The 26,343-nt window shown below is 33.0% G+C and overlaps 2 protein-coding genes across 2 annotated transcripts in view; one reads left to right on the top strand and one right to left on the bottom strand.

Annotated features, from left to right (window-relative positions):
- The window catches only part of LOC130893395 (probable leucine--tRNA ligase, mitochondrial), a 56,393-nt gene that overhangs the window by 16,659 nt on the left and 13,391 nt on the right, over positions 1-26,343 (top strand). The window lies entirely within an intron of this gene.
- The window catches only part of LOC130893394 (rho GTPase-activating protein gacF-like), a 438,283-nt gene continuing 414,128 nt past the window's right edge, over positions 2,189-26,343 (bottom strand). The window contains exons 8-10 of the mRNA XM_057799454.1: positions 6,935-7,292; positions 5,746-5,927; positions 2,189-2,918 (exon numbers count right to left, since the gene is read on the bottom strand). Of these exons, the coding sequence (XP_057655437.1) occupies positions 2,647-2,918; positions 5,746-5,927; positions 6,935-7,292 (812 nt within the window). The 3' untranslated portion in view covers positions 2,189-2,646. The remainder of the gene's footprint in view (positions 2,919-5,745; positions 5,928-6,934; positions 7,293-26,343) is intronic.

The following is a 26,343-nucleotide window of genomic DNA, read 5'->3' as shown; positions in this document are numbered from 1 at the left end:
GTTCTTCTCTTGGGTTCTAATGGCTTGGACTAATGCAGATTTCAAATTTGTAACCACACCAATATGTAAACTACACCAAGCGAATTTTTAACTATAGACATACAAGACCTCGACGCATGGTTGAATGTACTTTCGGTAAGGTTGCTGTGTCCTGCACAATTATGTACGAATAAAAGATGGAGTGAAATTAACAGATACTCTCTACAATTGTCCTATGAAGAGGTTGACGATAAATGAAAACAACCAAGGAAGTCATAATATGAATGACGTGAGGCAGTACTTGTCGTCTACATAAATAAAGAAAAATATACATTGATGTGTACTTTGTTTTGTTTTGTCCAAGGCACTAAGTTGATTCCAATCAGGAAAAACTGCTTCACAAACTTCCTCCCATAGTTTTTTCTTCTGATCCACATCAGAGTACTCTTTTAAGTTTTTTTTATCAAGTGCGGGTCGTTTTTCTACCTCCTCTATCAAATTAGAAATGCACCTTTCAATAAGCAGCGAAGCCATGATAAAAAAGCGCCGGTTCCATCCGACCATTCCACGCTAATAGTCGCTTTCCAATTACAAAATTTGAGTACCCAATCGAGCACATGGATACGCAATGCTTCAAACCCACGTTTTGAAGATCGGTGCGTCGAGTATAGTTGCGTTTTCCCCTTGCCCCTCAAACATCAGATAAATGTTTGGGCTCCATGAGATATAAAATTGTGCTTAACCCTATAGTACCAGACCATCGTAATTTATTACGAAAGCGCGCATAATTTTACCTCTCCCCGGTGACTTATTTATAGCAGCATTTTGATGGTTTAAGTAGCTTCTTTGCGTCCGGGAAACTATATGTTGCTATTGTTAAATTGTTTAGTGAGTTCCACAATTTAAGGTTATTGACTATTCCTTGTAAATATTATGACGGTCTGGTGTTAAGGTAACACTATTTTTTTTAGTTGGTTTAGTAAAAGGTGAGTGTTTCGTTTACATTTCAAAACGAAAAAATAATGAATGGTAGGGATGATGATGATTCAATAAATGATTCTGAGGATAGTAATGATTTAGAAGTCAATAATATCGGATCAAATCTTGGACGTGAATGATTTTATTCAAGATGAAGATGAAGTGATTGATTGAAATAATGCAACTGTAGATCGAACGGAGATGAAGAGAATAATATTCCACTGTCTCGCCTTGTCAAGAAATCTATGATAATACAACCTGGCAAAACTAAAAGAAATATAATTCATTTTATCCTAGTGCCAAAGGGTGCAGCCTAGAATCTTTTACATCTTAAAGAAATTTTTTTGCATCTTATAAATGATGGGATAGTTGAAAAGATAATTGAATTTACAAATATCGCGTAAAGCAGCCAAAAACAAAACAAAAAATTCACTGACTTCAGAAACATCTAAAGAAGAAATTTTGGCTCTTTTGGGTTTATTGATTTTTACAGCTGCTATGAAAAACAAATAGGTTATTTGACCGCAATCTTTCGGGAAGTTTGTACAGGGTGACAATGAGTAGCTCTCGTTTTCGTTTTCTCTTAGTTTACATACGGTTTGACAACAAACTTACTCGCACAGAAAGATTACAAAACGATCCATTTGTGCCAGCTAGAGAAATTTGGGGTATTTTGATATCTACTTTCAAAACTTCATACACACCAATATCCTATGTTACAATTGATGAACAATTGTGTCGATGTGCATCCAGAATGTATATTCCTAACAAACCGTTTAAGTAAGGCCCGATGCTTGTAATGACTTGTGACAAAATATATGAAAAATGCCGAGCCATATGTAGGAAAGAAGCCTTATCATGGAGGGCTGCCTTTAGCTAATTACTATGTGAAACATTTAACAGCAACTGTTCATGGTACCAACAGAAATATAACCATGGACAAAAGGTTTATGTCTGTTGAATTGGCGGAAAAGCTGATTTAATTATATTAGGCATTATAAGGAATAACAAAGGGCAGACTCAGGATAGTTTACCGACTATTAAGTTTGTCGTAAAACAAAATTGGCCGATACGAGTCTGTAGTCTGCTAGAGCTTTAATACTAGTTGTATTAATCAAGCAAAGAAGTAAGAAATCGTCATATAAAGCGAATATGTTCTAGTTATACTGTTCAACAGCCTTTTTACAAGATTTTCGAGTTGAAATATCTTCAATATGTCTCTTTACTAGTAATGCATAAGAAATTTTTGTTTGGATCCAAAGTGATTATAATTAAAAGGCAGAGTACCAATGATAATAATCATGAAATTTTAAATGTCGAAAATAAACAATATATCTCAGGAACTATACCGATTAGTTAAATTACTGAATTTCAAACTCAATCAAAACAAGACGATTTCTTAAAAAATATGGTATGTTTATAAGTTTTCTATATATTTGCTGAAATTTGGTACTCTATATAATAGAAATTGATGTTAAAAACTGTTTTTCAATTCTTGAATTTGTAGTTACATGAAAAGTGGAAATGATCGAATCTATATAAGATTCTTACCAAATTTCAGTAAAATAATTTTCGATACTTTTCCAAATATTATTTTTTTTTCAAAATATCTTAATTCTGTAACAATATAACTATTTTTCAAAAATTCAAATTTCAATTTGACTCTTATTTATATACACATGAAGAACACTATAAATGTGCTAAAATTTCCATTCCCGAAGGTATTTCTGTTATCTGAACAGAATTATTACTGTCTATTTGGGAACTACCACTTACAGTCACTATCACCGGACTCTGATCACTGGTTTGAACTATAGTGACAAGATTCCCATCTTTGCTTCCTTCTAGATCACCAGAACTGCCTTTCAGCAACATTTTCACTGGATTCAAATCATTCTCAGGTTCCATTTTTAAGGAATCCAAGGTTATGTTGTCCAAAGCTATGTCCTCTTCAGTACTACCTAATAAAAATTATAATGAATCAGGTATTTGAATCTAAAAGAAATTATTTGACGAACCAACAGTATTTTTTAAGTGTAAATAAAATCGAATAGTACTTTTGAGAATATATACTCGCTCAAATAGTGTCATAAGTAAAAAAACTGTCGAGTAATAAGCGTTTGAAATTAAATCTAACTTCGTTTTTCATTTTCCGGATGATAACTCGAAAAAGTTAGTTACTGACAAAGTTACCGCAATAGTAACTATTTACATGACATTATTTGAGATAGAATTTTTAAGTTTTCTAGCACCAATAGTACAAAAAAGAGATTTTCTAATTTTTTGACACTATTTGAGAGCAGGTAAGAATGAAATAATACTAAAATATATGTATGTTTATATAGATTTGGGGTTTCTTATACACTGCGACCCAAAGGATCTATTGTGTCCCCCTTTCTTGCTGCAATACTGGAGAACCCAGTGTTTACAGCCGATCTATTAATACCACTCCTTTTAAAAATCTAGATTGTGGGATGCCTTTAATTGCCAGAGAACTTCGTCTTCTATTTCAAGCGCTTCTTAGTGTTTCACACGAGAGAATTTGGATAGAGGTTTCGACCTCTGTCAGACAAAATCTGCACGCCACATTATCTGCTTGGTCTAGCATCTTCAGGTGTTTGTTGAGGCGATAGTGCCCCCATAGAACTACTATTGGTAGTCGTAGATTGTTATTACTTAGATTAATACATAAAGCAGATCTACTTTGGTTATGGTGTCCCAGATGATATTTGCCTATATCAGCCCCTGTAGGTTGTCCCAATAGTTGATTTAGATCGGATAGGATGATGATATTATGTTTGCAATGGTTCCTCTCTAGTTTGAACTAAACACATTTTTCAATTGCATAGATTTCTGCTTAAAAAATGTTTTGTGCGCTGTCCATGCTTTCAGTGTTTGATTCTGGGCCCGAAAAATCCTATTCCAGTTCCGTCTGCTGTTTTTTATCCGCCCGTATACCATATAATGGCATTTATTATCAGTAGTAGTTTCTTGGATATTTTTGTTACCCAGAAAAAATAATATGTATGATTTTTAATCAAGCAATTATCCTTGTGATTTTTTTAAATAAATCTCGTTACTTTAATACTTTGACTTTCCTTTTTAAATTACACAATACAATAGGCTTGTGTCCACTAATAACGAATTTTTTGGTTTAGTTTCTAATTATAAATGATGGGACGTGAAAAAACAGCTTGTTCCTCATAAAAATTAATGATTATCAATATTTTTAGAAAATATATTCGATAAAAAAAGTTACGTAACTGCGAAAATCAATCAGAAAGTGTTACGTTACCTCAAGCAAAACTTTGTAGTGGTTACTCCGTATTGTTTTACGTTTTTAATACCAAGTATGTTGATATTCTTGGACAAAATAGTTTTATTTTACATTTACATTACCTATCGTGTGTACTACTTCACAAAAATAGATACCTCTATTTATTGAGCGTCACTTCTACTAGCAGTGTTAACCACTTTTCCCGTTTGGGTTGATTGTTTGTAACATATATAAATAATTTGTCTGGAGTTTTTATTGTTGTGCTCTTACACTGAGGCACTATACAGTACTTGTCAAACGAAGAATTCATTTTTAGAAAACATTTGACACAGATTTAAACAGTTTTGTTTTGCATGCCGAGACGTCATTCAAGACGCTATAACACTGTTCAGAGTTTTAAGGGAAATCTAAATTGTTTTTTTAAATACAAAATACGCAATGTAAATATTGCTTTTTCTTTAGAATTTGGTTTTTTTGGGATAAAATAGATATTAAAGATTATAATTAACCAAGTTTTCAAATTTATTCAACTAGTCCTTTTCGACATAAGATTTTTTTCCTTAGCTCAATCGAAATATTAAAAAAAAACGAAATATTTCATAAAATAACTACAAAATGTTTTATTAATGGTAAAATTGGTCGATATCCAGTGGCGACATAAGAAGGTACGTATTTTGCAACGTTGCCGGAAAGCAATTCTAAGCTGACAAGGATAACCCTCTCATTTTTGCACTCATTACTTGTTCATAAACAATGTTGGATCGCCTTTAGATGCATTTTATCAATGAAGTATTTTGTTTTTATGTCTTGCGTTATTTGGTCTGTGATTTCACATCATTTTGGAAAATAATGAGAATAAAGTATAGAAGTAGAATAAACATAAATTCTTGCAAGGTTTAAAAAATATGAGCTAGATGATACTCTACTGATACCTCTGCCGGCAGGGAGCGGTAGTGGAAGGGAACGTGTTGAACTTTCGCTAGCAAGCCGGTTTTGGTTTATGTTAATTGTTAGTTTTTGACTATTTTTAAACTAAATTATGCGAACAAATCATGGAGATACAAAATTCATTTTTCTCAACCTCTTGACTGAATTCAAGCATTTTTCTTCTAAGTAGGCTACAACTTAATCTTTGATCACCGAACACAGTTGATTTAACAAACTTCTTGTCTTGTTCTCACTTTCCTCTCGTTTTAGCTCCACTACCGTTACCTAACACAAATTAAGAACGCTCCGTAACATGGCGTTCGCTCGAGAACGTGTTGAGTTTGTAGCGAATGTGTGACCGAACGATTCCGCAGGGTTGTACAACAGTTTCTTCCGCTGAATGCGACCAATGTTACCTGCGGTAATAAAAGCAAAAAAGCGGAGCAAACTCTGAATATTCAAAGAAAGACTAGACAATTTCTTGAAAATAATGCGAATTAATGCAACTAGAAAATTCTACAACAAAAAATCAGTATAATCAAAGTGTGACATTTTTTACATCTTAACATCATATTTCAACTTACTAAGTATATTGACTACATTAACCATTGATCCACCATGGTTTGATTCAGATAACGACAATGACTGCTCTCTACTATGTAGTACTGAATTTGACTGTATAGTACCAGGTCTGGTGCTCTGGGATCGGTAGGAAGGCGGACAACTGTATTCTGATTGAGCATCACGTCTATTAGAAACTGGTGCCCTATAACAAGACAAAATGAAAGTTTTTGTATTAATTAGTATACAAAATTATAGTCAATTATCATTCACCGTCCTATATATTTCCGGTACAAATTACAATGTACTAATATTATTCTAGACTCAACGTACAGAGAAGGGTAGTCCAAATTGGATAGTCTAAAAGATACTGACATAAAGTAGAATGAAACTAAGATGTTTGACATGCGTAATTTTTGTATACATTTCTTTATAACAGCCGCCTTTGTACGTTAAGTTTCATATAAGAGTGGTATTTGGGCATACGAATATCTTTTGACTTTATAAATAATAATACTAAAACTAAGACTGGGAGGTGGCCTTGTCGGTCTTAGTTGCCTAGGTAATCTCTTTAGTCATACTCATCCCAACCCCTGACAGCTCTTAATAATTTGAGAATCCTCCGGGCACCATTGGCTTGAAAGAGAGGCTCTTCTACTGAATAAAATTCTACAATTTTCTTTCGCGTACTATATCTTATTGTTCATTACAAAATCAGCTTCATTCGATGATCATGCTTTGCAGAGCCATTTAAGTGGCTGTACTGACTGTGTATACTTATGTATTTATTAAGCTCGGCCATGGCGAGAAGACCACTAGCTCGGTCTGCATAATAGGAGCGTACCTTCCTAGGAGCTGGATGAGTTCTTCGCCCAATTTTCGGTTGAAGACTCCTGCTACCACCAGGACGCCTTCTTTGGTCTATCCGTATGGTAGATATCAAAACCTGAAGGCTAACTGACCTCATTTTGAGCCCTTATATAAGCTTTTAATTTTCTATCGATATTTTACGTTATGAAAAAGGGACAAAAATAAAAACTATTAGTCATGAAGTATGTTAGGCATAAGTTTTCAAATTCTCACTACCTATTCATCAGAAAGAAATAACAATGAGAAGGATAGGCTGATACTTTCTCTTATGTATGATAAGTACCATGGAGGTAGTAAGCAAAATAGTTAATGAACGAGTTTATGAACATTATACACACTGACCTTAATAAACTTCCTGACTGACTTCTATAAGTCGGAGGAGGCGAAATAGCGTTTTGTATCCCGTTGTGTATCTGTGGGGTATTGCCTCTTTCCAGCAGTAACAATCTCAACCTGTATTCTTGCATCGAAGCTTGATAACTAGGCGGTGGAGGTCTGTATTGAAATTCTGGATACATCATTGCTGCGTACGGATGATGAGGACGGCCATAAGCGGGTGGAAGTCTCGGAACGAAACGTCGTGGACAAACTTCAACCGATTCCGTACTGCCTAATCCAAGCATCGATCGACAAGTCGAGGAATCGTGCGATGTTAATCGCCATGCTACTCCGCTAACGGTAACGAGTACTATTCCAACACCTAAAAAACAATATTAAAGTTGAAAATATGTTCAGCATGGTATAAAAATAATGAAGAAATGGACAGAAAATAAGTATGATGCGCAATAAGTACTTCCCCACAAGTATCAAAATGATCTTTACCATGATGCTAGGAAAAAAGACCAAGAAAGTAAATACACTATCCAAACAGAAGTATGAAATGCTGGTGTTGGAGTATTTGGGGCTCTAATAGTATCTTACTAGAATCAATCACTGAAAAGTTCCTTCAATATCGCTATATCCAAAATTTATTTGGTTTTCAGTAAAATCCAGATACAACTCTTCATTCCTCCTCATAGGAGACCGTTACTTCGGGAAGGAGTTTATATTATGTATGATCCGTGGACATAGGAAAGAAATCCCAGTTGACCTTCGAGGTTTGTTTGAAAAGTTCCCTCGACTTATTTTGGACCAAAGCCGCATTCGAAGCAATGTTTCCCAGGTCTTATTGACGAAGTTTAAGCTAAATGATTTGGATTTTTCGCGTGGATTTATAATACAATATATAATATAATGTGAAGACGGTTTCATCGACCAGAAGGTAAAAAGAGAAGTTGCGAGAAAGCAACTGCATTTAATGATAAAAAAAGTGCTTTTCTAGAAGGGCAACGCACCATTTGACACTCGGTGATGGCCATGGCAAAAATTCCGAATTGCACGAGGTATTGGTTTACAACCCAAAATATTCACCAGATCTGATCCCCGATGAAGAGAGATTTTTATCAGAGGAAAACGTTATGGCATACATAAACGCCTATGTTGAGGAGACGACAGATATTATTTGAAAGGGTTAAAGGATATACACTAAGTGTATAGCCATTAGAGGATACTATGTTGAAAAATAAATATCTTATTTCTTTGTTATATCGGAACCTTTTAAGACAACCTTCCTAGTTGCGTAAGTATACGTAAGGAATCCTTCAGACAAGAAGGGTGGTAACAGCGAGGAGATGACATCCTTGAAGCCAGCACATATACTGGAGTTTAATAGAACTTAGGACTGGTACGCGAGGTTTGGATATCGATAGAGGGTATGATAGATCTTACGGTTGAAGTTAAATATAGCATTTACATCTATGGTGTGACTTATACTGTCTGTCTCTAACAAAGATGTGGGTTTATTACGCTTGCATATAATAGAAGGAATTTTCTTAAATCTTTTTTACATGCAATTGGCAATTGTTGACTGTTTGACTGTATATTAAACAGTTAAAAAAACAACTAATAAATAGAGGGTGAGATTACCGTCGTTTAAATAGTATCCTTTTTCTGAGAATTTATTTCCTACACGTACAGTGGATTGCAGTGAAGTTATTTTAAGAATGAGTTTGTTAAAAATGTTATTAATATCTTATCCAAAGCTAATATGTAGTGGCAATGCAATATAAATACACTCAACAAGAGTTGCTTTTACTAGACATGTTCACCTGTGTCCACCTATTCTTCCGCATAATGAAAATATGGTAAATTTGCAACCCAACAGAAGCAAGAAGAAGCGACAGATTTTCGAATGTTTATAGAGAATTTCATCATATTTTTGCTCAATTATATACACTTTCCAAAATAACTAATTCATCTTTCAAACAAAATAAAACTTGAGCTTCTATTAAACAATTTTATTATTTTTTGACACAATTTTTAGGTATTGATATTATGTTACTTTAAAACTTGGCTAGTCTTGCAAAAATTGCTGAAAGGAAACTCTGCCTGCGAGACAGATAACATATTTGATTGGTTCGCACCCATCGTTATAATTATCATAAGTTTGGTCTTCTTTCCCCAATGTGATGTTACTATCGTTGCTCCACATGCGGGTAGCAATAAATTCACTGTACCCTGTTTTTAAACTATACAAAGTTTTAAGTGATACAAAATGAGATTTGTGAATAGAATAATAATAATAATGAGTGCGCTAGTACTATGTACTAATACTAATAAAAGGCTTTTATCATTTCTGTGTAAATATAAAATACTTCCTACTCATCAATTTGAATTTTTAAGTGACAAATGCACAAATTATGCTATATTCTCCCATCTAAATATAATTTGTTTCAGCCTAAACAACCATTACTCCACTGTAACAACTTTTTTTGATTTTTCTTAGGCTTTCGATTATGTAAATCATAATATTTGCAGTACAACGGTTTTAGAGGAAGAATACCTCTCGCATGGTTTAGGTCATACCATAGCAACAGAAGCAGCTTATAAGGGTTGATAGAACGATGTTTTCGTGCAAGCCAATAGAATGTGGAGTGCCCCAAGGCTCAGTACTAGGCCCTATTTTGTTTCTTCGGCTTATAAACGACATCGCCTATCAAGACATCATCGTTAAAATGTGTCTCTTTGCGGACGATACTAATTTCTCTTGGAGAAATTCGGCACTTCATAGGACCATATCTAGGGACATAATCACCTGTAAATCATGGTGCGATTCTAATCTTCTATCTCAACATTTCTAAGAGTTTAAGTTTCATCATATAAAATACGTTGCAGCCTTTTGTATTAAATAACACCACCATTGACGTCGCTGAATCGGTACTATTTTAGAAAAGACACCGCACAGCTAACCACTTAGGAACTTGGTGCCCGATCTTTATTTAACTATTCCACATTCAGAATTAGTTAAGAGCTCAATACTGCATAATGCGAAAAAAATGCATAATGATTTGCCAATTGAAATCAAATCTTTTACCGCATTTCGCAAGAATTTGAAGGCATATTTACATGAAAGTGGTTTTTGACGCTGTAAACGACTTGTATTTTAATACTAATATGTAATTCTGAGCACACTAATCAACATTAATCCTCAAAAATAACGCAAACATATTTAATTTATAAATTAATATTGAATCTTATATTGTCAAATTTGTAACCTTGTAATTTTAAAAAAAGTAGAAAGTACGAGATCATTCTCAGAGTATGATAAAAGAACAGAAATCGTAAACAAAACAATTATAAAAAAGTGACGATCGCTCAAAAAACTAAAAAAGGCGAAAAAAAAAGGTTGTGAGTTAATACGAAAAGTAAATGAAAAAATCCTGAAGTATGAGTAGTGATCGAAACATACTGTGTCAATAGTAACCCAAGCATAAAAAGATCCAGTACGTGTAGTGGGAAACATATTCGATTGAATTGTCAAGAAGAATCTGTAAACATAAACATTCATCACTTTTAGATCGTCGCACATAGATCGTTTTTCAGGATTTAGGCGGCCAAAATTATTTTATGTGATATTTATATTACAAAATAGTTACATAAAAAGAATTCTGTGTTTGGAATAACTTATCGAAATTATTTGTTGGTGCACGGTGGTTAGGCGCACCTACTTGTGATTTTTTATCAAAAAATATTTTATTCGAGATCGTAGTTGATTTCAAAGTGTTTTTTAATATTATATTGAAAATACATATGACATACTCACGGCTTCCCCCAAGGAGGGACAGCTGTAATAGTAATACTTTCAGGTATGTATTATTAAATAAAACAAAGTTTATTTTGTTCTAATAAGTAAGTAAATATATTATATTATTAAAAGGATCTTTACATTCGTTATACAATATTATAGTTACATAAGCTAAATAGATAATCACTAAAAATAATCAATCATACATTGGAGACTTATTCATCTACATTTAAATTTTCGCCGCTTTCATCAATTTCCATTGGTCGGTTTGGCTCAGCAGGAATTAATAGCTGCATTGTCTCAGGCAAAAATAATTTTGAAGCGGTTTTTTTGGTCTTTCTCATGGAACTATCTAGGTGAAGATGGAGTTGGATTTTGCCACAACATTTTACTTTTATCCTCACCACAAACAATTCGTAGAGGTTTGGCTCAGCAGGAATTAATAGCTGCATTGTCTCAGGCAAAAATAATTTTGAAGCGGTTTTTTTGGTCTTTCTCATGGAACTATCTAGGTGAAGATGGAGTTGGATTTTGCCACAACATTTTACTTTTATCCTTACCACAAACAATTCGTAGAGGTTTGGCTCAGCAGGAATTAATAGCTGCATTGTCTCAGGCAAAAATAATTTTGAAGCGGTTTTTTTGGTCTTTCTCATGGAACTATCTAGGTGAAGATGGAGTTGGATTTTGCCACAACATTTTACTTTTATCCTTACCACAAACAATTCGTAGAGGTTTGGCTCAGCAGGAATTAATAGCTGCATTGTCTCAGGCAAAAATAATTTTGAAGCGGTTTTTTTGGTCTTTCTCATGGAACTATCTAGGTGAAGATGGAGTTGGATTTTGCCACAACATTTTACTTTTATCCTTACCACAAACAATTCGTAGAGGTTTGGCTCAGCAGGAATTAATAGCTGCATTGTCTCAGGCAAAAATAATTTTGAAGCGGTTTTTTTGGTCTTTCTCATGGAACTATCTAGGTGAAGATGGAGTTGGATTTTGCCACAACATTTTACTTTTATCCTTACCACAAACAATTCGTAGAGGTTTGGCTCAGCAGGAATTAATAGCTGCATTGTCTCAGGCAAAAATAATTTTGAAGCGGTTTTTTTGGTCTTTCTCATGGAACTATCTAGGTGAAGATGGAGTTGGATTTTGCCACAACATTTTACTTTTATCCTTACCACAAACAATTCGTAGAGGTTTGGCTCAGCAGGAATTAATAGCTGCATTGTCTCAGGCAAAAATAATTTTGAAGCGGTTTTTTTGGTCTTTCTCATGGAACTATCTAGGTGAAGATGGAGTTGGATTTTGCCACAACATTTTACTTTTATCTTTACCACAAACAATTCGTAGAGGTTTGGCTCAGCAGGAATTAATAGCTGCATTGTCTCAGGCAAAAATAATTTTGAAGCGGTTTTTTTGGTCTTTCTCATGGAACTATCTAGGTGAAGATGGAGTTGGATTTTGCCACAACATTTTACTTTTATCCTTACCACAAACAATTCGTAGAGGTTTGGCTCAGCAGGAATTAATAGCTGCATTGTCTCAGGCAAAAATAATTTTGAAGCGGTTTTTTTGGTCTTTCTCATGGAACTATCTAGGTGAAGATGGAGTTGGATTTTGCCACAACATTTTACTTTTATCCTCACCACAAACAATTCGTAGAGGTGTTTACGCGTCAACATTTTCACCCCCGAGCAGCCAGGTTAACCTATAATAATAAAAAAATAATATTAACACAAAAACATAAAATCCGATTTTTTCCTATTTTTGTCAAAAAATTTCAAACTCGTTTATTTTTAAAACTAGCAAAAACTAGCGGCTGATTTTAAGCAGTTTTCTTTATAAGACTGTATACTATATAATGAAATCAAAACTGTAACTCGGAAAGGTGCGTAAGTGAAGTTTTTTTTCGATTGAAATTGAAAAATGAAGAAAAAACATTTCTAAAAAAGGGTATTATTGACGGCTCATTAAGTCATTTATTGACAATATATTTAATACAATTTCATATTAATTTAATAAAGGCTTACCTGTATTATTGGTATCCATCACTTAAACAAGCAAATATGACACGACACATAAAATATTCACCGAAGAAAATGATATACGAAAAGGGCGTCAAGAACTTTCACGTGCAGTAAGTGCGACAATCAAGTTTCGACTATTCCAGGAAAAAAATTGTTTGTCATTAGTCGATTATTGAAATTTCGTATTTGAGTATTGTCATCAAACAGAACCTAGATAGGCTATAGTTCCCTTTAGAATCTAACATTACAATATAAAGTGTCGTTACTTAGTACAAATCAATTTTTATGATAATCAATGATTAGTACATTTGTCACAATTTGATTGTATCTTTCAACAAATGACAGATTCAGAATAACGACAATTTATAATAATTTTTTCTTGATATTTGATCTAGATCATTGTCCTCGAAACAATACACTATTTAGAATAGTTAAGCAAAATTTAATTTACATACTATTATAAAACCCACGGAGAGAAACAGTATTCTTCGTCTAATAATTCAAGTATCGTTAATCTGTTAATGGATATTAGGTATTTTTTAGAATACAGGGCAAATAAAAATTGTAGAAACAGTATAGATATTACAACTATCCTCATTAAATTTGTTGTTTTTTAAATTTTATAACGTGTACGATAATTCGTCACGATTGGCGCCAAACGTTTCCTCTTATTCTTTCATATTTCACATTTCAAACGATATTATTTTGATTTCGTGTATATACTTATAGATATAAGTTTTATTTTATTCGTGTTTTTGTTTTTCAGATCTTTATCAGCTTTTGTCTACAAATTATAAGCAATTTTTTGCCAATAAGGCATTTTCTCTCGCTCTCTCTCTCTCTCTCTCTTAGAAGTAAATAATAACAAAATTGAAAAATCGAAAAGAACCTGGAATTGATAATATAAACATTAAGTTAATCAAGTATGTAAGAGAATAACTAACGAAGGAACTCGTCAATTATTTTAAAAGATTATAATATCCGGTGTCATAGTGGAAGCTAACCATAACCGTATCTACATATATAAAGGGAGGATAATTTTAGAAACAACTTTGTTAAGCTCAGAGTTAAAACTTTTCACTAAAATCATAACAATAAAACGAAGATGATTCCAGTCTCGAAATAACCGTAGAGATTCAGAACAGGAAGCAATATTTGTAATACGTCAAATAATAGAAAAATCAATAGAGTTCAACAAATCCATGTTTATATCTTCTGTTGACCTTACAAAAGCTTTTGATAAAGTACGATTGTGGACCAGATAGATAATGAATATCATAATATTAGTACAGAACTGAACAGCGGAAATATAACAAGTATTTAAACCAGAATAGAACTATCCAAAGAAGTATAGATGACCGAGATATGACAGGAATAAATCTTTAGCCCTACACTATTCAATATTATCATGGACAGCGTCTACTATGCAGGTGTGGTGCGATAGGTTAAAGAACGTATGAAGTATGTCGAAAGAATACCAGCAAACATATTGCAAAATGAGCAAAAAACACCTAAAAGATGGTATGAGAGCTGGAGCTCTGTGACTTAAGAAGAGCTCAGGAGAAAGTTAAATATTCGAATCAACCCAAACAATGTTGCCACGTGATATTAATTGAATGCGTTGTTGTGAATTACTTTATATATTGATTTTATTTTATTTTAGAAATATTTATTTAGAGACATGAAATTTCAAGTCTTGATAATAACCACCTTACATAAACGAAAATAGTATCATTTAATGGTATGCCTAAATATCAATTTTTTTTAAAGATATTATTGTACGGTGGAGTTAAAGCCTTGGCTTGAGAGGTAATATTGTGGCTCTTCTTCAATAACATCCCCTAGTATACCGTACAAGCACTGATTAAAAGAGCTGGTTACACCAAAAACCATAAAAAAGTTATAAAAATTGTGATGATAAATTTCAAAGTAGAATTAGGAGATATATAACAAGAAAAGGTTTACAAAAATTTAAGATTTCTTGGTATAAGAAGTACATGTGGAGCAAAAAGAATACACGGATTTCAATAGCGCTAAAGAGAAGCTGCCAGTAAAGCCATTCTGTAGGATAAAGCAATCAGTGTCTGTAGCAATTTCGCAGTGGACTGTGCAACATCGCTTTGAACAATAACGGGATCAGTTACAAAAAATGAATCGACTAATCATCTTCGTACGTCGCGAACTCTACAATGTTTTAACAATGTCAGAACCTTAGTTCTATGAAGACCTCACCGTTTGACTAAGCGACGTACCCCGACCTTTGCGATATCACTTTGAGCACTACAACGCATCCTTACATGATTTTTGTGAGAGAATGTTTGATGTCTTTGCAATTCGCCACAGTCTTAAAGTTATGCTTTGGTGTGGGGTCTCGAAAATTGGTATTGTTAGACTTTATTTCTTTAAAGAGGTTAGTGCAATTTTCAAGGATATATGGAAAGGCTACGTAATTTTTCCATTTCAACATAGTAAAAATATGGTTTAAACAGAATGGAGCAATAAGCTGCTAGTTTTGTTTCTTTAAAAAAGGTTTCAATAAGGCATTGAAACAAAATGATACCACGTTTGTTTATTTAGAACAAATAAAATTCTTTCATTCTTTGTTTTTTTATGAAGACATTAAAATGATTTTGTAGACATCTGTACAAACACTGGCATCGCATGACCATCGAATCAAAGCTGATTCTGGAATCTGAAATGGGATGGCTGGTAAAAATGAGATAGGTATCATTCTGTTTCAATGCCTTATTGAAACCCTTTTTAAAGAAACAAAACTAGCTCTGAATTCCCTGAACATATGGAACTTAGAGATAATGAAATTGCTCACGAATTAGATAAAACTTGACACCACTCAACCGCCGACAGGGTCCAGATTTGCTGTAGAAAAAGATAAAACAAAAAGAAATGGCTCCAATCGTACGATTACCCAAGCCCCAGGCCAAACCTTAAGTCGGTTCTGTGAAATAGAGGAAAGAAATTTGATACCAATCGGCAATTGTCAACACATTGCGAGTCTTCATAGGTTAGGGTGAGAGCGATCTAGAGCAAAAGGGATTACCCAGGCAAATGGGACTGACAATCTTAGTAATAATAGACCTTTTAAAATCATAATGATACCACGTTCTTCTAATATGAATAACTTCTCTTGTTCTTAGCCCAGGATTAAAGTAAAATATACTTTTGTTGTAATTCAGAGTCCTCTTCACTTGCACGGGTGACATTATTCAATTAATTAAAATGTGGAAAAATTCAAGACATTTGAAGTTTAGAATGAAATGTGATATTTAAAGGATATAAAAATCTTATTTTATCCTACACTGCGCTAAACAATTTTATACATTCGTGCTGATTATAGCCTCAAGCTTCGACAATTATGAACGGAAAATTCATAAACACTTATTCAAATGTTGATTCTAGTAAACCGCTACTGAATTTGGGCAAATCAAACTTTTTAAAATATTCTACTTAAACTTCCTGTTAAAACTTTTCAAACTAAATCAATCTGTCAACGATCGTGAAGAGCAGCGAAGATACTTGAGATATCCAAATAATCGAAGAATAAACAAACTTTTAAAACTTTTTTCAGACATGCCGTTTTTGAGATAAGGAAAAAGAGGGAAGTAAATTCGAAGCTAATTTGAATTGCTTTCTGTATGTTTGATAATTTATTTAAGATATAAATTTATATTTAAACTTCTTTTAAGATTCTATTTGATCGCAAAATGTTGGATAAAGATATTAATGGTTACATTGATAGAGACCTGACGCATCAAACTTATTTTTGTTTTTAAAAATTAAGAAAAATCAATGTTAACCAAATTCAACACTCAAATATTAATTTTGTGGCTACTTTGAAATTAGAATAGCCATTTTATGATCAAAATGAAATATGAAAATTTACAATAATTTTAATCATTATTGAATAAATTAAATGATTTCATATCCAAATTAAACTTAAGAATGTCAAATTTTGAATAAGCTAAAATTTGGAAATGAAATTTGTGACCTAATTAAATTTAGAAAAAGCAAACTGAAAAGTCGTTTTTGGACAGACTCAAACCCACAAAAGTCATTTTCAAATAATATATTATTAAATAGAGGAATTTCTATCCAAATCAAAATTAGATAAGTCGAATTTTGAATAAGCTTTACTAATAAAAGCGAAAATAGATAATTTTTGGAAAAATTAAACTAATAAAAAGCTTTCTAAATACACTGTTTTCACCAACACTCACAATTTCACTGAGGCGTGTTTCGATAACCAAGTTATTTTCTTCAGAGACTGAAAGTATGAATATCACCAACGGTTCCAGAAATTTAAATTTAATCATAAAAGACAAATTAAATTCAGAAAAAGCAATTTTTAGCCACATTAATATTGAAAAAACCATTTTACGCCTTACAAAAACGATTTTAATATCAAAATGAAGTATAAAAATATATTTTAAAATGATTTATTATTGGCGAAATTAAAACAATTTCTATCCAAATAAAAGTTACGAAAACCAAACTTTGCATGAGCTGAATTGAGAAAACTTAATTTTTTAAAAATTCAACTGAATTCACGAAACATATTGTATAAGCAAAACGAATTATCAAAAGTTATTTTCAAATCATTTAACTTACTTAACTGGTAATAGTGAACCTATTTGGTAATTGAACTTACAAAGGGTAACTTTTGACTAAATTAAATAGAGAAACATTTTTGGCCGGATTGAGCTCAGAAAACTTAGCTGAATTAAATCGATTTCTATCCAAATCCAAAGTTAGAGAAGTCAAATTTTAAATGAGCTAAATTCAAAAAATGCCAATTTTCGAGCACAATATTGATTTTCTAATGAAACTGAACTATAAACAGTCAATTTCTAATAACTCAAATTATTGGTGAAATTAAACCAATTTAGATAGTCAAATCCAAATTAAATTTTTATCAAGCTAAACTTTGAAAAAGCAATTTTTGACAAAACTGACCACTAAATGAGAATTAAATTCAAAAATAACAATACTCCAACGAATCAATCACGAATTCAAAATTTTTATAGTATTCTGTCAGTATTTATCGGACTTAGACTTTCGTTGTCTTGGCTTCTAATGACGGTATTAAATTTTTTCCTTCAAAAATTGTTGTTTTTGGAAGGCATCGGGAAAACTATAAAAATATGTCAAGAAAATTCTAAAATTTTTCATCATATTTCCTATTAAACCATAACTGTCGATTGCAGCAAACCGCATTTCAAAACTGTTAATGTTTATAATGTTACTCGTCCACGACATGGACCCCGAAGCCGATCCTGTTCAGTTATTAATATTGAATCTAAAATCTGACGAATACGCCGATTCGCAGAATTCATTTGATGTTATCATAGCGGCGATTTGTTTATATTGTTTTTAAGAACCAGTTTCTAGAAAGGCCTTTTTAGTTATTTGTTTGTTTTCTTTCTGGAATTATTGAGAAAGTCTTTTTGGGTACAAATACTAATAAATGAGAAAAACATTACAATAAAATGAACAGAAACTTATTTCTATTTGAAAAAATTTAACCAACTTTTGTTCAGAAAAATCCTCAGTCGAAATCAATCGTTATTGAGCTCACAATATTTCAATAATAAATCTTATTAACACGTATAGTTTACACTCAAAATATTACGAAGAAATTCTTTTATGCATGGAGCTCTTTTGCTCTGATTATGTTTATTTACTGAAGTATATAACGCATACAGACGCATCGCGTCTTCTACTAAAATGTTCCTAGATGATTTGTAGGAGTGTACGGTGAAGATAGACGACTATACAAACTCAAGTTATGGTATAATCAAATTATTATTAATACCAAGCTATAAACGACGTTTTTGAATACAAGGTAAGTAATTTAGTTGGATGATCACATTAGTTCACAAACGAATATGGAAAAAGAAATATCGTTTATTAGTTTTGACAATCTTTAACAATTCCTTCAAGACAGGGATTCTCTACACTGGGTCGCGGGACGGGTCGCAAGGGAATGTGACAAATACAATTCGGGGATACTATATAATCGGCGGATAATAAAGTGACCATGTATTTATTTAGAATCTGAGTTGAGTCTGCTTGTTTAATATTCTGTGCAATACGGCTTCAAAACAGAATTATGATTAACAACAAGGAACAAGTGGAGCTATAAATAACTCAACAGCACTACTAAAAATGGTGGTGCTTACGGAGGCGCTTGTATCGTAACATAGGCCTTTGTTATAAAACAAAAATTGTTTGCTCAGAAAAAATACACTACGAAAAATATATTGCCAAAAATTTTATTTACAATGAAATCCAGCAGAATGATTTAATGAGAAACAAACGCTTGCTTGGAAATAACGAAATGTTGAATGTCTGGATTGATTTTTCTTAAATACAAAATAAAGTGCCAAAAAATATCTTGATTTTGACAATTTACCATTGTGGAAAGTCTTATAAATCAGTGGTTACCAACGTCCCGTACCATGAAGTTTTGAATAGTGGTGGTTTTTTATACTATTGGAACATGTTTTATACCAAGTAATTATTGTTGAAAAATGTTAGGAACCCTGCTCTAAGCAATCTAGACGGGAAAGTACCTAAAGTTTGTGGAGTTGGTACTACTACTATGAAAAGTATATATCACTATAAAAACCTGTTATTGGCTACTACCTTTTAATCGCCAAGGGAAACAAAAAAAATCTTCAAGCTCCAAAAGGTGGAGTAATCAATTTAAGAAAGGTATAATAGGAAAAATCATTTAATCCTATACAGCTACTCAAAAAAGAATACCCACTATGAAAATAGTTCGAGTGCATGTAATTTTCTGTTAGTACCGTCATCAGTTGTGATATATATTGTTAAATTCTTCTGACCTAATCTCGTTATTCGAGTACCCATCCCGATGAGGTTCCTGACCGTCAATACAAGCGATTGGGAACGGAGAAATGCGTGCTTGTGATGATAGTGTAGTGAGGAAGAGAATCGGGACTCAAAGAATCGTTGAACTCCACAGAAAATTGATGTGTATGACGATCTTACAGTCTCCTGAGCGTTCTGCTCGCAAATTTTCATTCGCTTTGGCATTATATAAACATATTGTGCGTTGTATTCTTCCCATCCATACAACAGGAAAAGTTCTTCTTCTTCTTATTCATTTTTAAGATCTCATGATCGGTTTGTTTTACAGGTTCTTCTGTATTAATTCCTGGTTGGTGGACCTCCAGCTGTCCATCCGTCTCTTAGGTGGTCGTCCGGGTTCTCTTTTCCCTATTGGTTTCCCTTCAAGTACGATGCATGGCAATCTACTCTCTTCCATTCTTCTCACGTGGGCGTACCAATATCTTTTTCTTTGACTCCCCCATCTTACCATGTCTTGCACTCCACATTGTTCCCTGATGTCAGTGTTCTTCATTCGATCTACTCTTGTTTTCCCACTATAGTCCTGAGCGTTTTCATTTCGGCTACCCGAAGCATGCTTTTCGTTTTGTTGGTTTCCTCTCTGGTTTCTATTCCGTATGTCATGATCGGCCTGATACAAGTCTTATAGATTCTAACCTTGCTATCCTTTCATCCATATTTTCTACCTTGAGTCAGGAGAGGAAAAGTAAATCACATAAAAATACTGGCAAAAACGAGTACCAGCATGTGAAACTCTAATTGCTGATTTAACCAACAATGCTGCCCGATTTAGTATCATGATAAAACACGTTAGTTTAGAGTTTTCAAAAATTAAGTTACCAGTGTGTGGATTGGTTAACGTTTGGCTTACTCTGCTGGATTTACGAAGTAATCGGAGGTTAGGTTAGGTTGGCTTTCATTGGGTTATCTTAATAGGCGGAAAAAATCTTTTTCTTTGAGATGAATACGTTTTTATAATCAAGAAGAACTGCTGATTCATATAGTTAGATTCTGAGACTTCGGAAACGTGAAATTACCAAAAATATCAATAAATTTGAAAAATGGTGCGATTTGAAAAATATAAAGTACAACGAAACGGCACTACTTGCTTATTTTGAAAATTGTAGAACACTAAAGGCGTTGGTTTTGTTGACTACATATTCAATGTTGAGATTTGAGCTCACCGTGCGCAAAAATGTCGATATGAAGAAGTACACTATGCTTTTGGCTTTGTTGAAGAGATGGTCTTCAGGATACCATGCAAAAAAATTCTGTCGAAGCAAAATGTAGAAAGATTTATAAAACAGGCTGAAGACGAAATATTTCTATTTGCAAAAGTACCACTTAATTTACGATATGTTTCTAATTTAGTATTCAATAAATTTGTTCCATAGATCGCAAAGATAATAGGGATTGTGAAAGCCTGTAGGATGGCTGAATTGACGTTTCTACGAGAAGGATACGTATTTGATGAAGGCACCTTTTTTAAAATTACAATTTCAGAAATCAAAACACACTTTATGCGTGAATTTGTGGTCACTGTTCGAAATATTGCTAGTGTCAACCATGTTGACCTCTTAAAAAATATAGAAATATTAGACCTACTGCTGTAAAGCACGACATATTTTTTGTACAATATTATAATGGAAAATGTAGCGTATAAACCCGTGAGCATGAATACCATTGGCAAATTATCAGCAAAAATTGCTCAGTATCTGGGTCTACCTAATTTTAAAGGATACACAGGAAATTGTTTCAGACGCTCGTCAGCGTCTCTCCTGGCACACAGGAGCGAAAATTCGGAAAATACAGCAACACAGAGGATGGAAAGTGTAGCCGGGGGCTATATTGAGAGTTCATTAGAAAATGAGAGAAGAATTTCAGATAACAATCTGGGCAAAGCCCCTGGCATACATGTAGATTTCACAACTTCAAATGAAATTAACATTAGACAATAAGTTCAAGAAAATATTCACCCAGAAAATGGACTTACTTTGAATAACTGTGTCTTCAATATTGTTTTCCGTAAATTATAAATCTTGAAATTTGATTTAATTGAAATAATGAGTTAATTGTCAATTTAAATAATGAAATAATTGTTAGTTTTTACAGTAATTAATAAATTATTCTTTGAAACTTAAACAGTTACGTACAGTTTTTACATAACGACTTTTCATAACTGATATATGAAGGTATGAAAAATGTGACGATTCATAATGTCAAGGAGTGACTTAAAGTGTCACATTTTATAGCGGAATTAGATAAAATAAATGATTGCCTGCTCAATGCATCTTTTAATGCAGTTTAACTCAATACAATTTGAAGAGATTTTATTAATATTTCTGTATCTATCTTTCTGTCTACGTATCGCAATAAAATTAAAAAAAATATATAAAATATAAATTGTATATAAGTTGTATGAAGTTGGTTTGAATTATAAAAACTATTTTCACGCGACACTGATTCTCTCAGATATTTCTTTGTATACATCTGTAGTGTTCTACTACACTAAGTAACTTCAATTTATTCGATTCAATCAACGGCAACGATCTCCGCTCATTGTGCTCTTAATACCGCCGTCGTTGCTTCTTGTTGTGAACAACGAGCAACAGATTAAAAAAAAATCACAGATCGACAACTGCGTGCAGATGTTGCAGCTTGCGCTCCCGTAGACAGAGACGGTTTTTATAATTTCACATTCATAGTAGGTATATTAAAAAATATCAATCTTCATTTGAGACCGCTCTATAATTAATCTTATATACCGTTTTCCATATCTTATAACTTATTAACTGATATAAAGTCTTCCTTGTTAGTTTAACTTCCTTTGTATGGTAAATGTTTCAACTTCAAAGCCAAAGTATGGTATTCACATTGAAAAATCGAATTTATTTTAATAAAGTACTTTTGAGCATGGTCCCAGAAGCATAAACAAAGAAAACAAGATAATTTTGGAAAAAAATATGTTTATTTTTCAACGTAGCTCCATACTCTTTTCTCAGCGATGTTCATATACCCTTCGATACCCTTTATTATAATAAGAATCATCAAGCTCCTCAAAATAGCCATCAACTGCCGATATCACCTTTTCATTGTTGGAAAATCTTTGACCGTCGAGACATTTTTTCAAGTTTGGAAACAGAAACTAATCCGTGGGGGCTAAATATCGCGAATAGGCTGCATTAGATAGGAATTAAAACTTTAATTCATAAATTTTGGTCATTGCAATAACGGATGTGTGAGATGGTCGTTATAAAACAACTTTAGAAAGAAGAAATGCGACCGTTTTTTCTTGATTTCATTGCTCAAACGCTGCAATAAGTTCGTATAATACTCGTCGTTGGTAGTTTTTCCTTTTTCAAGATAGTCAATGAAAGTTACACCACGCGCATACAAAATACCGACGCCTTGTCTGCAGATGGAACGATCTTTGCCTTCTTTGGTGCAAGTTCTCCCTTCCTGCCACCCATGGTTATGAAACGTTGCAAAAATTCGGCTTTATTTCTGTAAAACATTGCCAATCACTCGATAGAATCATCTTCAAGACGCTGTTTTTGTTTCATGTGAGCAAACGCAGCACCCATCTTGCACAAGCTCGCGCACTTTCAGTTGACGATTATCCAGTACCGCTTTGTGGATTTTCTTCAACATTTTTGGAGTCTTCACTTCATTTGGTCGACACTGCGAAGCTGGTCTTCGCAAGTTCACTGATAACCTTCACTATTGATGGCTGCCAAACAAATACTAAACAACATGGAGTCTTCAAACTTAAAACATATACTGTATAGATTGTGTATTTTCTAAAACTACTGCCATCTCTAGGTCAGGCCAGGATCCTCTGTGATCATCCTTGTATAATGATATACATGGCATCAAGTCTAATGATTTTTTTTATTGAAACGTTTAGACCTACATTAGCATGTAACAATTGGCCCAATTATAAATGGAAACAATTATTTATCATCACGCCTAAAGTAGAAACTCGAATTCGACATATTCAGTATCAAAATGGATTGTGTGAAGCTACTGCCGAAATCGAAATGAAAAACAAACTTGTTTGTAATATTAGTACCAGGAATATTAACAGATACTCACAAAAAAACACAAAAAGAGATTTGCAGTCGTTTTATTAACACAGTATAGATAAGTCAACGAAAATTTTCTTCTAAGATTAGTACCAATAGATATGTTATGGATCAATCACTATGGTGTAGAGACCTTTTGAAATATATATCACACCAGCAAGTGCGTTGTTGAAACTACTGAACAAGGCAACTCTTTTGCTTAATTTGCTTAAATACCGCTTGTATTTTTTAAATAAGATGGTTTCGCGTTTGACTTTTTTATCTATTAAAATAAAAATATATGCAGTAAAATGAGCCGGTCCTGAATAAATCCAAGACAGATAATCTAAGTATTGATGTTGTTATAACGGGTTGGGTTATTTTTGATCTGAATTTCTCTCTCCTATCTAAACCAAAAGGAAGTGCACTCGCTTTTCTAGGCAATAGAGATTCTTATAATTTCATAGGCGCATCTATTAATATAAATAAGACTTATACTGAGTTTCGTTTTTAATAGATTATTCTCCATATTATCGTAATGAAAGTGATGCAGATAAAGAAATAACTGTTATTAAGAACTAGCTTCTTTCCAGGGTCATTTTTAATCATAGACGATAAGATCTATGCGTGAGAATCAAGTTAAGAACAAAAGTTTATAAGAATACGAATCATATCCACACAATTTTTTGCGCATGGATTTTACTTAATATATTCTGATTATATAAGAATATACATAAAAATAAATGGGATTAGAATTTAAAAATATTTGCTTCTCACGAACTTACGGTGATTTGACAATGTTTGATTTTTGCGCCCAATCAATGTTGGTTTTCGAGGCGCTATTGGTGTAGAAAGATAAATAAGCAGTGTTTCTTGCATCGCTCGTTGTGTACGACATTTGGTGATTGAATATTACAGAGACATAACGTCTTTCATATCATTTTTCACTGTATCAATCTGTGCAAAATGGCTACAAGAGGTTGTAAACGAGATGCTGATTCGTTTGGTTATATTTGCAGCCAATTTATCAAAGTGAGAGAGAAAAAGTATGATTTAAGTACAAATTCAAAGATTTGTGAGGCATGTCAAGCTTACTTAAATGTACCTGTCAAAAATCAATACAAAAAATGGGCTCCACCTGTATCATGTAACTTTTGCATATACAATCTTGACAATGAGTTCATTTTCTCTTTTTTAATATAGTTTTATATTATAATTTAATATAATTATTGTATAACATTATATAATTACATGAACTAGGTTTATGTTACGTTACGTTTTATTGTGGGATGGTACCGAGGTGAGAAAACAGCAATGAAGTTTGCAGTGCCGATAATTTGGAGGGAACCCAGTGATCATTACACTGATTGTTATTTATGTATTGTGTATCTACTAAAAATTCGAAGAATATAACTTATCCTACCATCCACATCTTCTCCAATACCACATACAGAAGAAAATTCTGTACATCGATATTCCATGTCATATATCTGAATGGCGTCTTTTTATTGATAGTTCAACTGAAAGTCTGAGAGCTATTTTAGTACACAATGGGAATAAATTTCCATCGATTCCTTTAGCACATTTCGTACAACTCAAAGAGAGTTACGACAATATTAAAATGCTATTAACTGCAATTAAATAAATAGAATAAAAGTGGGAAGTTATTGGTGATTTCAAGATGGTGTGTTTTTTGACAGAAATGCAAGGTGGTTGTACTAAACACTCTTGTTATCTATGTCTGTGGGATAGTAGAAATGATGCCGCTCACTATCGACTAAAACATTAGTTTGCACGTACTGAGCACGAAGTAGGAAAATACAATGTTAAACGGGAAGCAATTGTCGATCTCAAAACTATAATTATGCTACTATTGCATATTAAATTGGGTCTTATTGAATAATTTGTAAAGGCTGTTAATCATGAGCATAAAGATTTCAAATATTTGAAAAATTTTTTTCCAAAGCTCTCAGAGACGAAAATTAACACTGGAATCATAGGTGGATTGGCCGGGGAGGTCAATTTGCTTAGCCACCACGTTCCCCTGAATTAAATACAATGGATTCTTTTTTTTGTATATCTTAAAATCTTGGTATATGCAATACCGGTAAACACAAGGAACGAAATGAACGATAGAACTCCGGGAGTATGTAGAAGTGTTTTTTTTTAGTTGTAGGCTAACTAGCTAAATTTTTCTACATTTCAATTTTTTCCTTATGTAAGTAACACGATGTTCGACAGAATGCAGTTCACTTAAAAATGTTTCATTATGTTTTAATATGTCTCATCATGGCGAACTGTTTCCTTGGCAAGTACAACAATCTAAAAATCTACATATCTGCTAAACAATGAATTTCATCGAGTTAAGCAAAGAGTACCTTTTGGTTAAAAATCGATTGAAAAATTTATTTTTGCAATCTTTATATTGTATTTTTTGTTCCTGTAAAAGTCTGTAAAAGTTACGGATAGTAAACAATTGGCCATGAGCCATTCCTGGCCTTCTTATAGTAGTTTAGAATTATTTATTCCGACAAACACACTACATGGACATACGTAATCATCTATTAAATATTAATGATGTTCGAATGTATAATTTAGAAAATATACTTGAGTTCTGATTTCGCTACTTTAAAGGTCTAT

Source organism: Diorhabda carinulata, chromosome 4 (genome assembly GCF_026250575.1).
Source record: "Diorhabda carinulata isolate Delta chromosome 4, icDioCari1.1, whole genome shotgun sequence".
In the NCBI taxonomy this organism is placed as follows: domain Eukaryota; kingdom Metazoa; phylum Arthropoda; class Insecta; order Coleoptera; family Chrysomelidae; genus Diorhabda; species Diorhabda carinulata.
The sequence above is the reverse complement of the archived record's forward strand: the minus strand, read 5'-3'. Positions and strand labels throughout refer to the sequence as shown.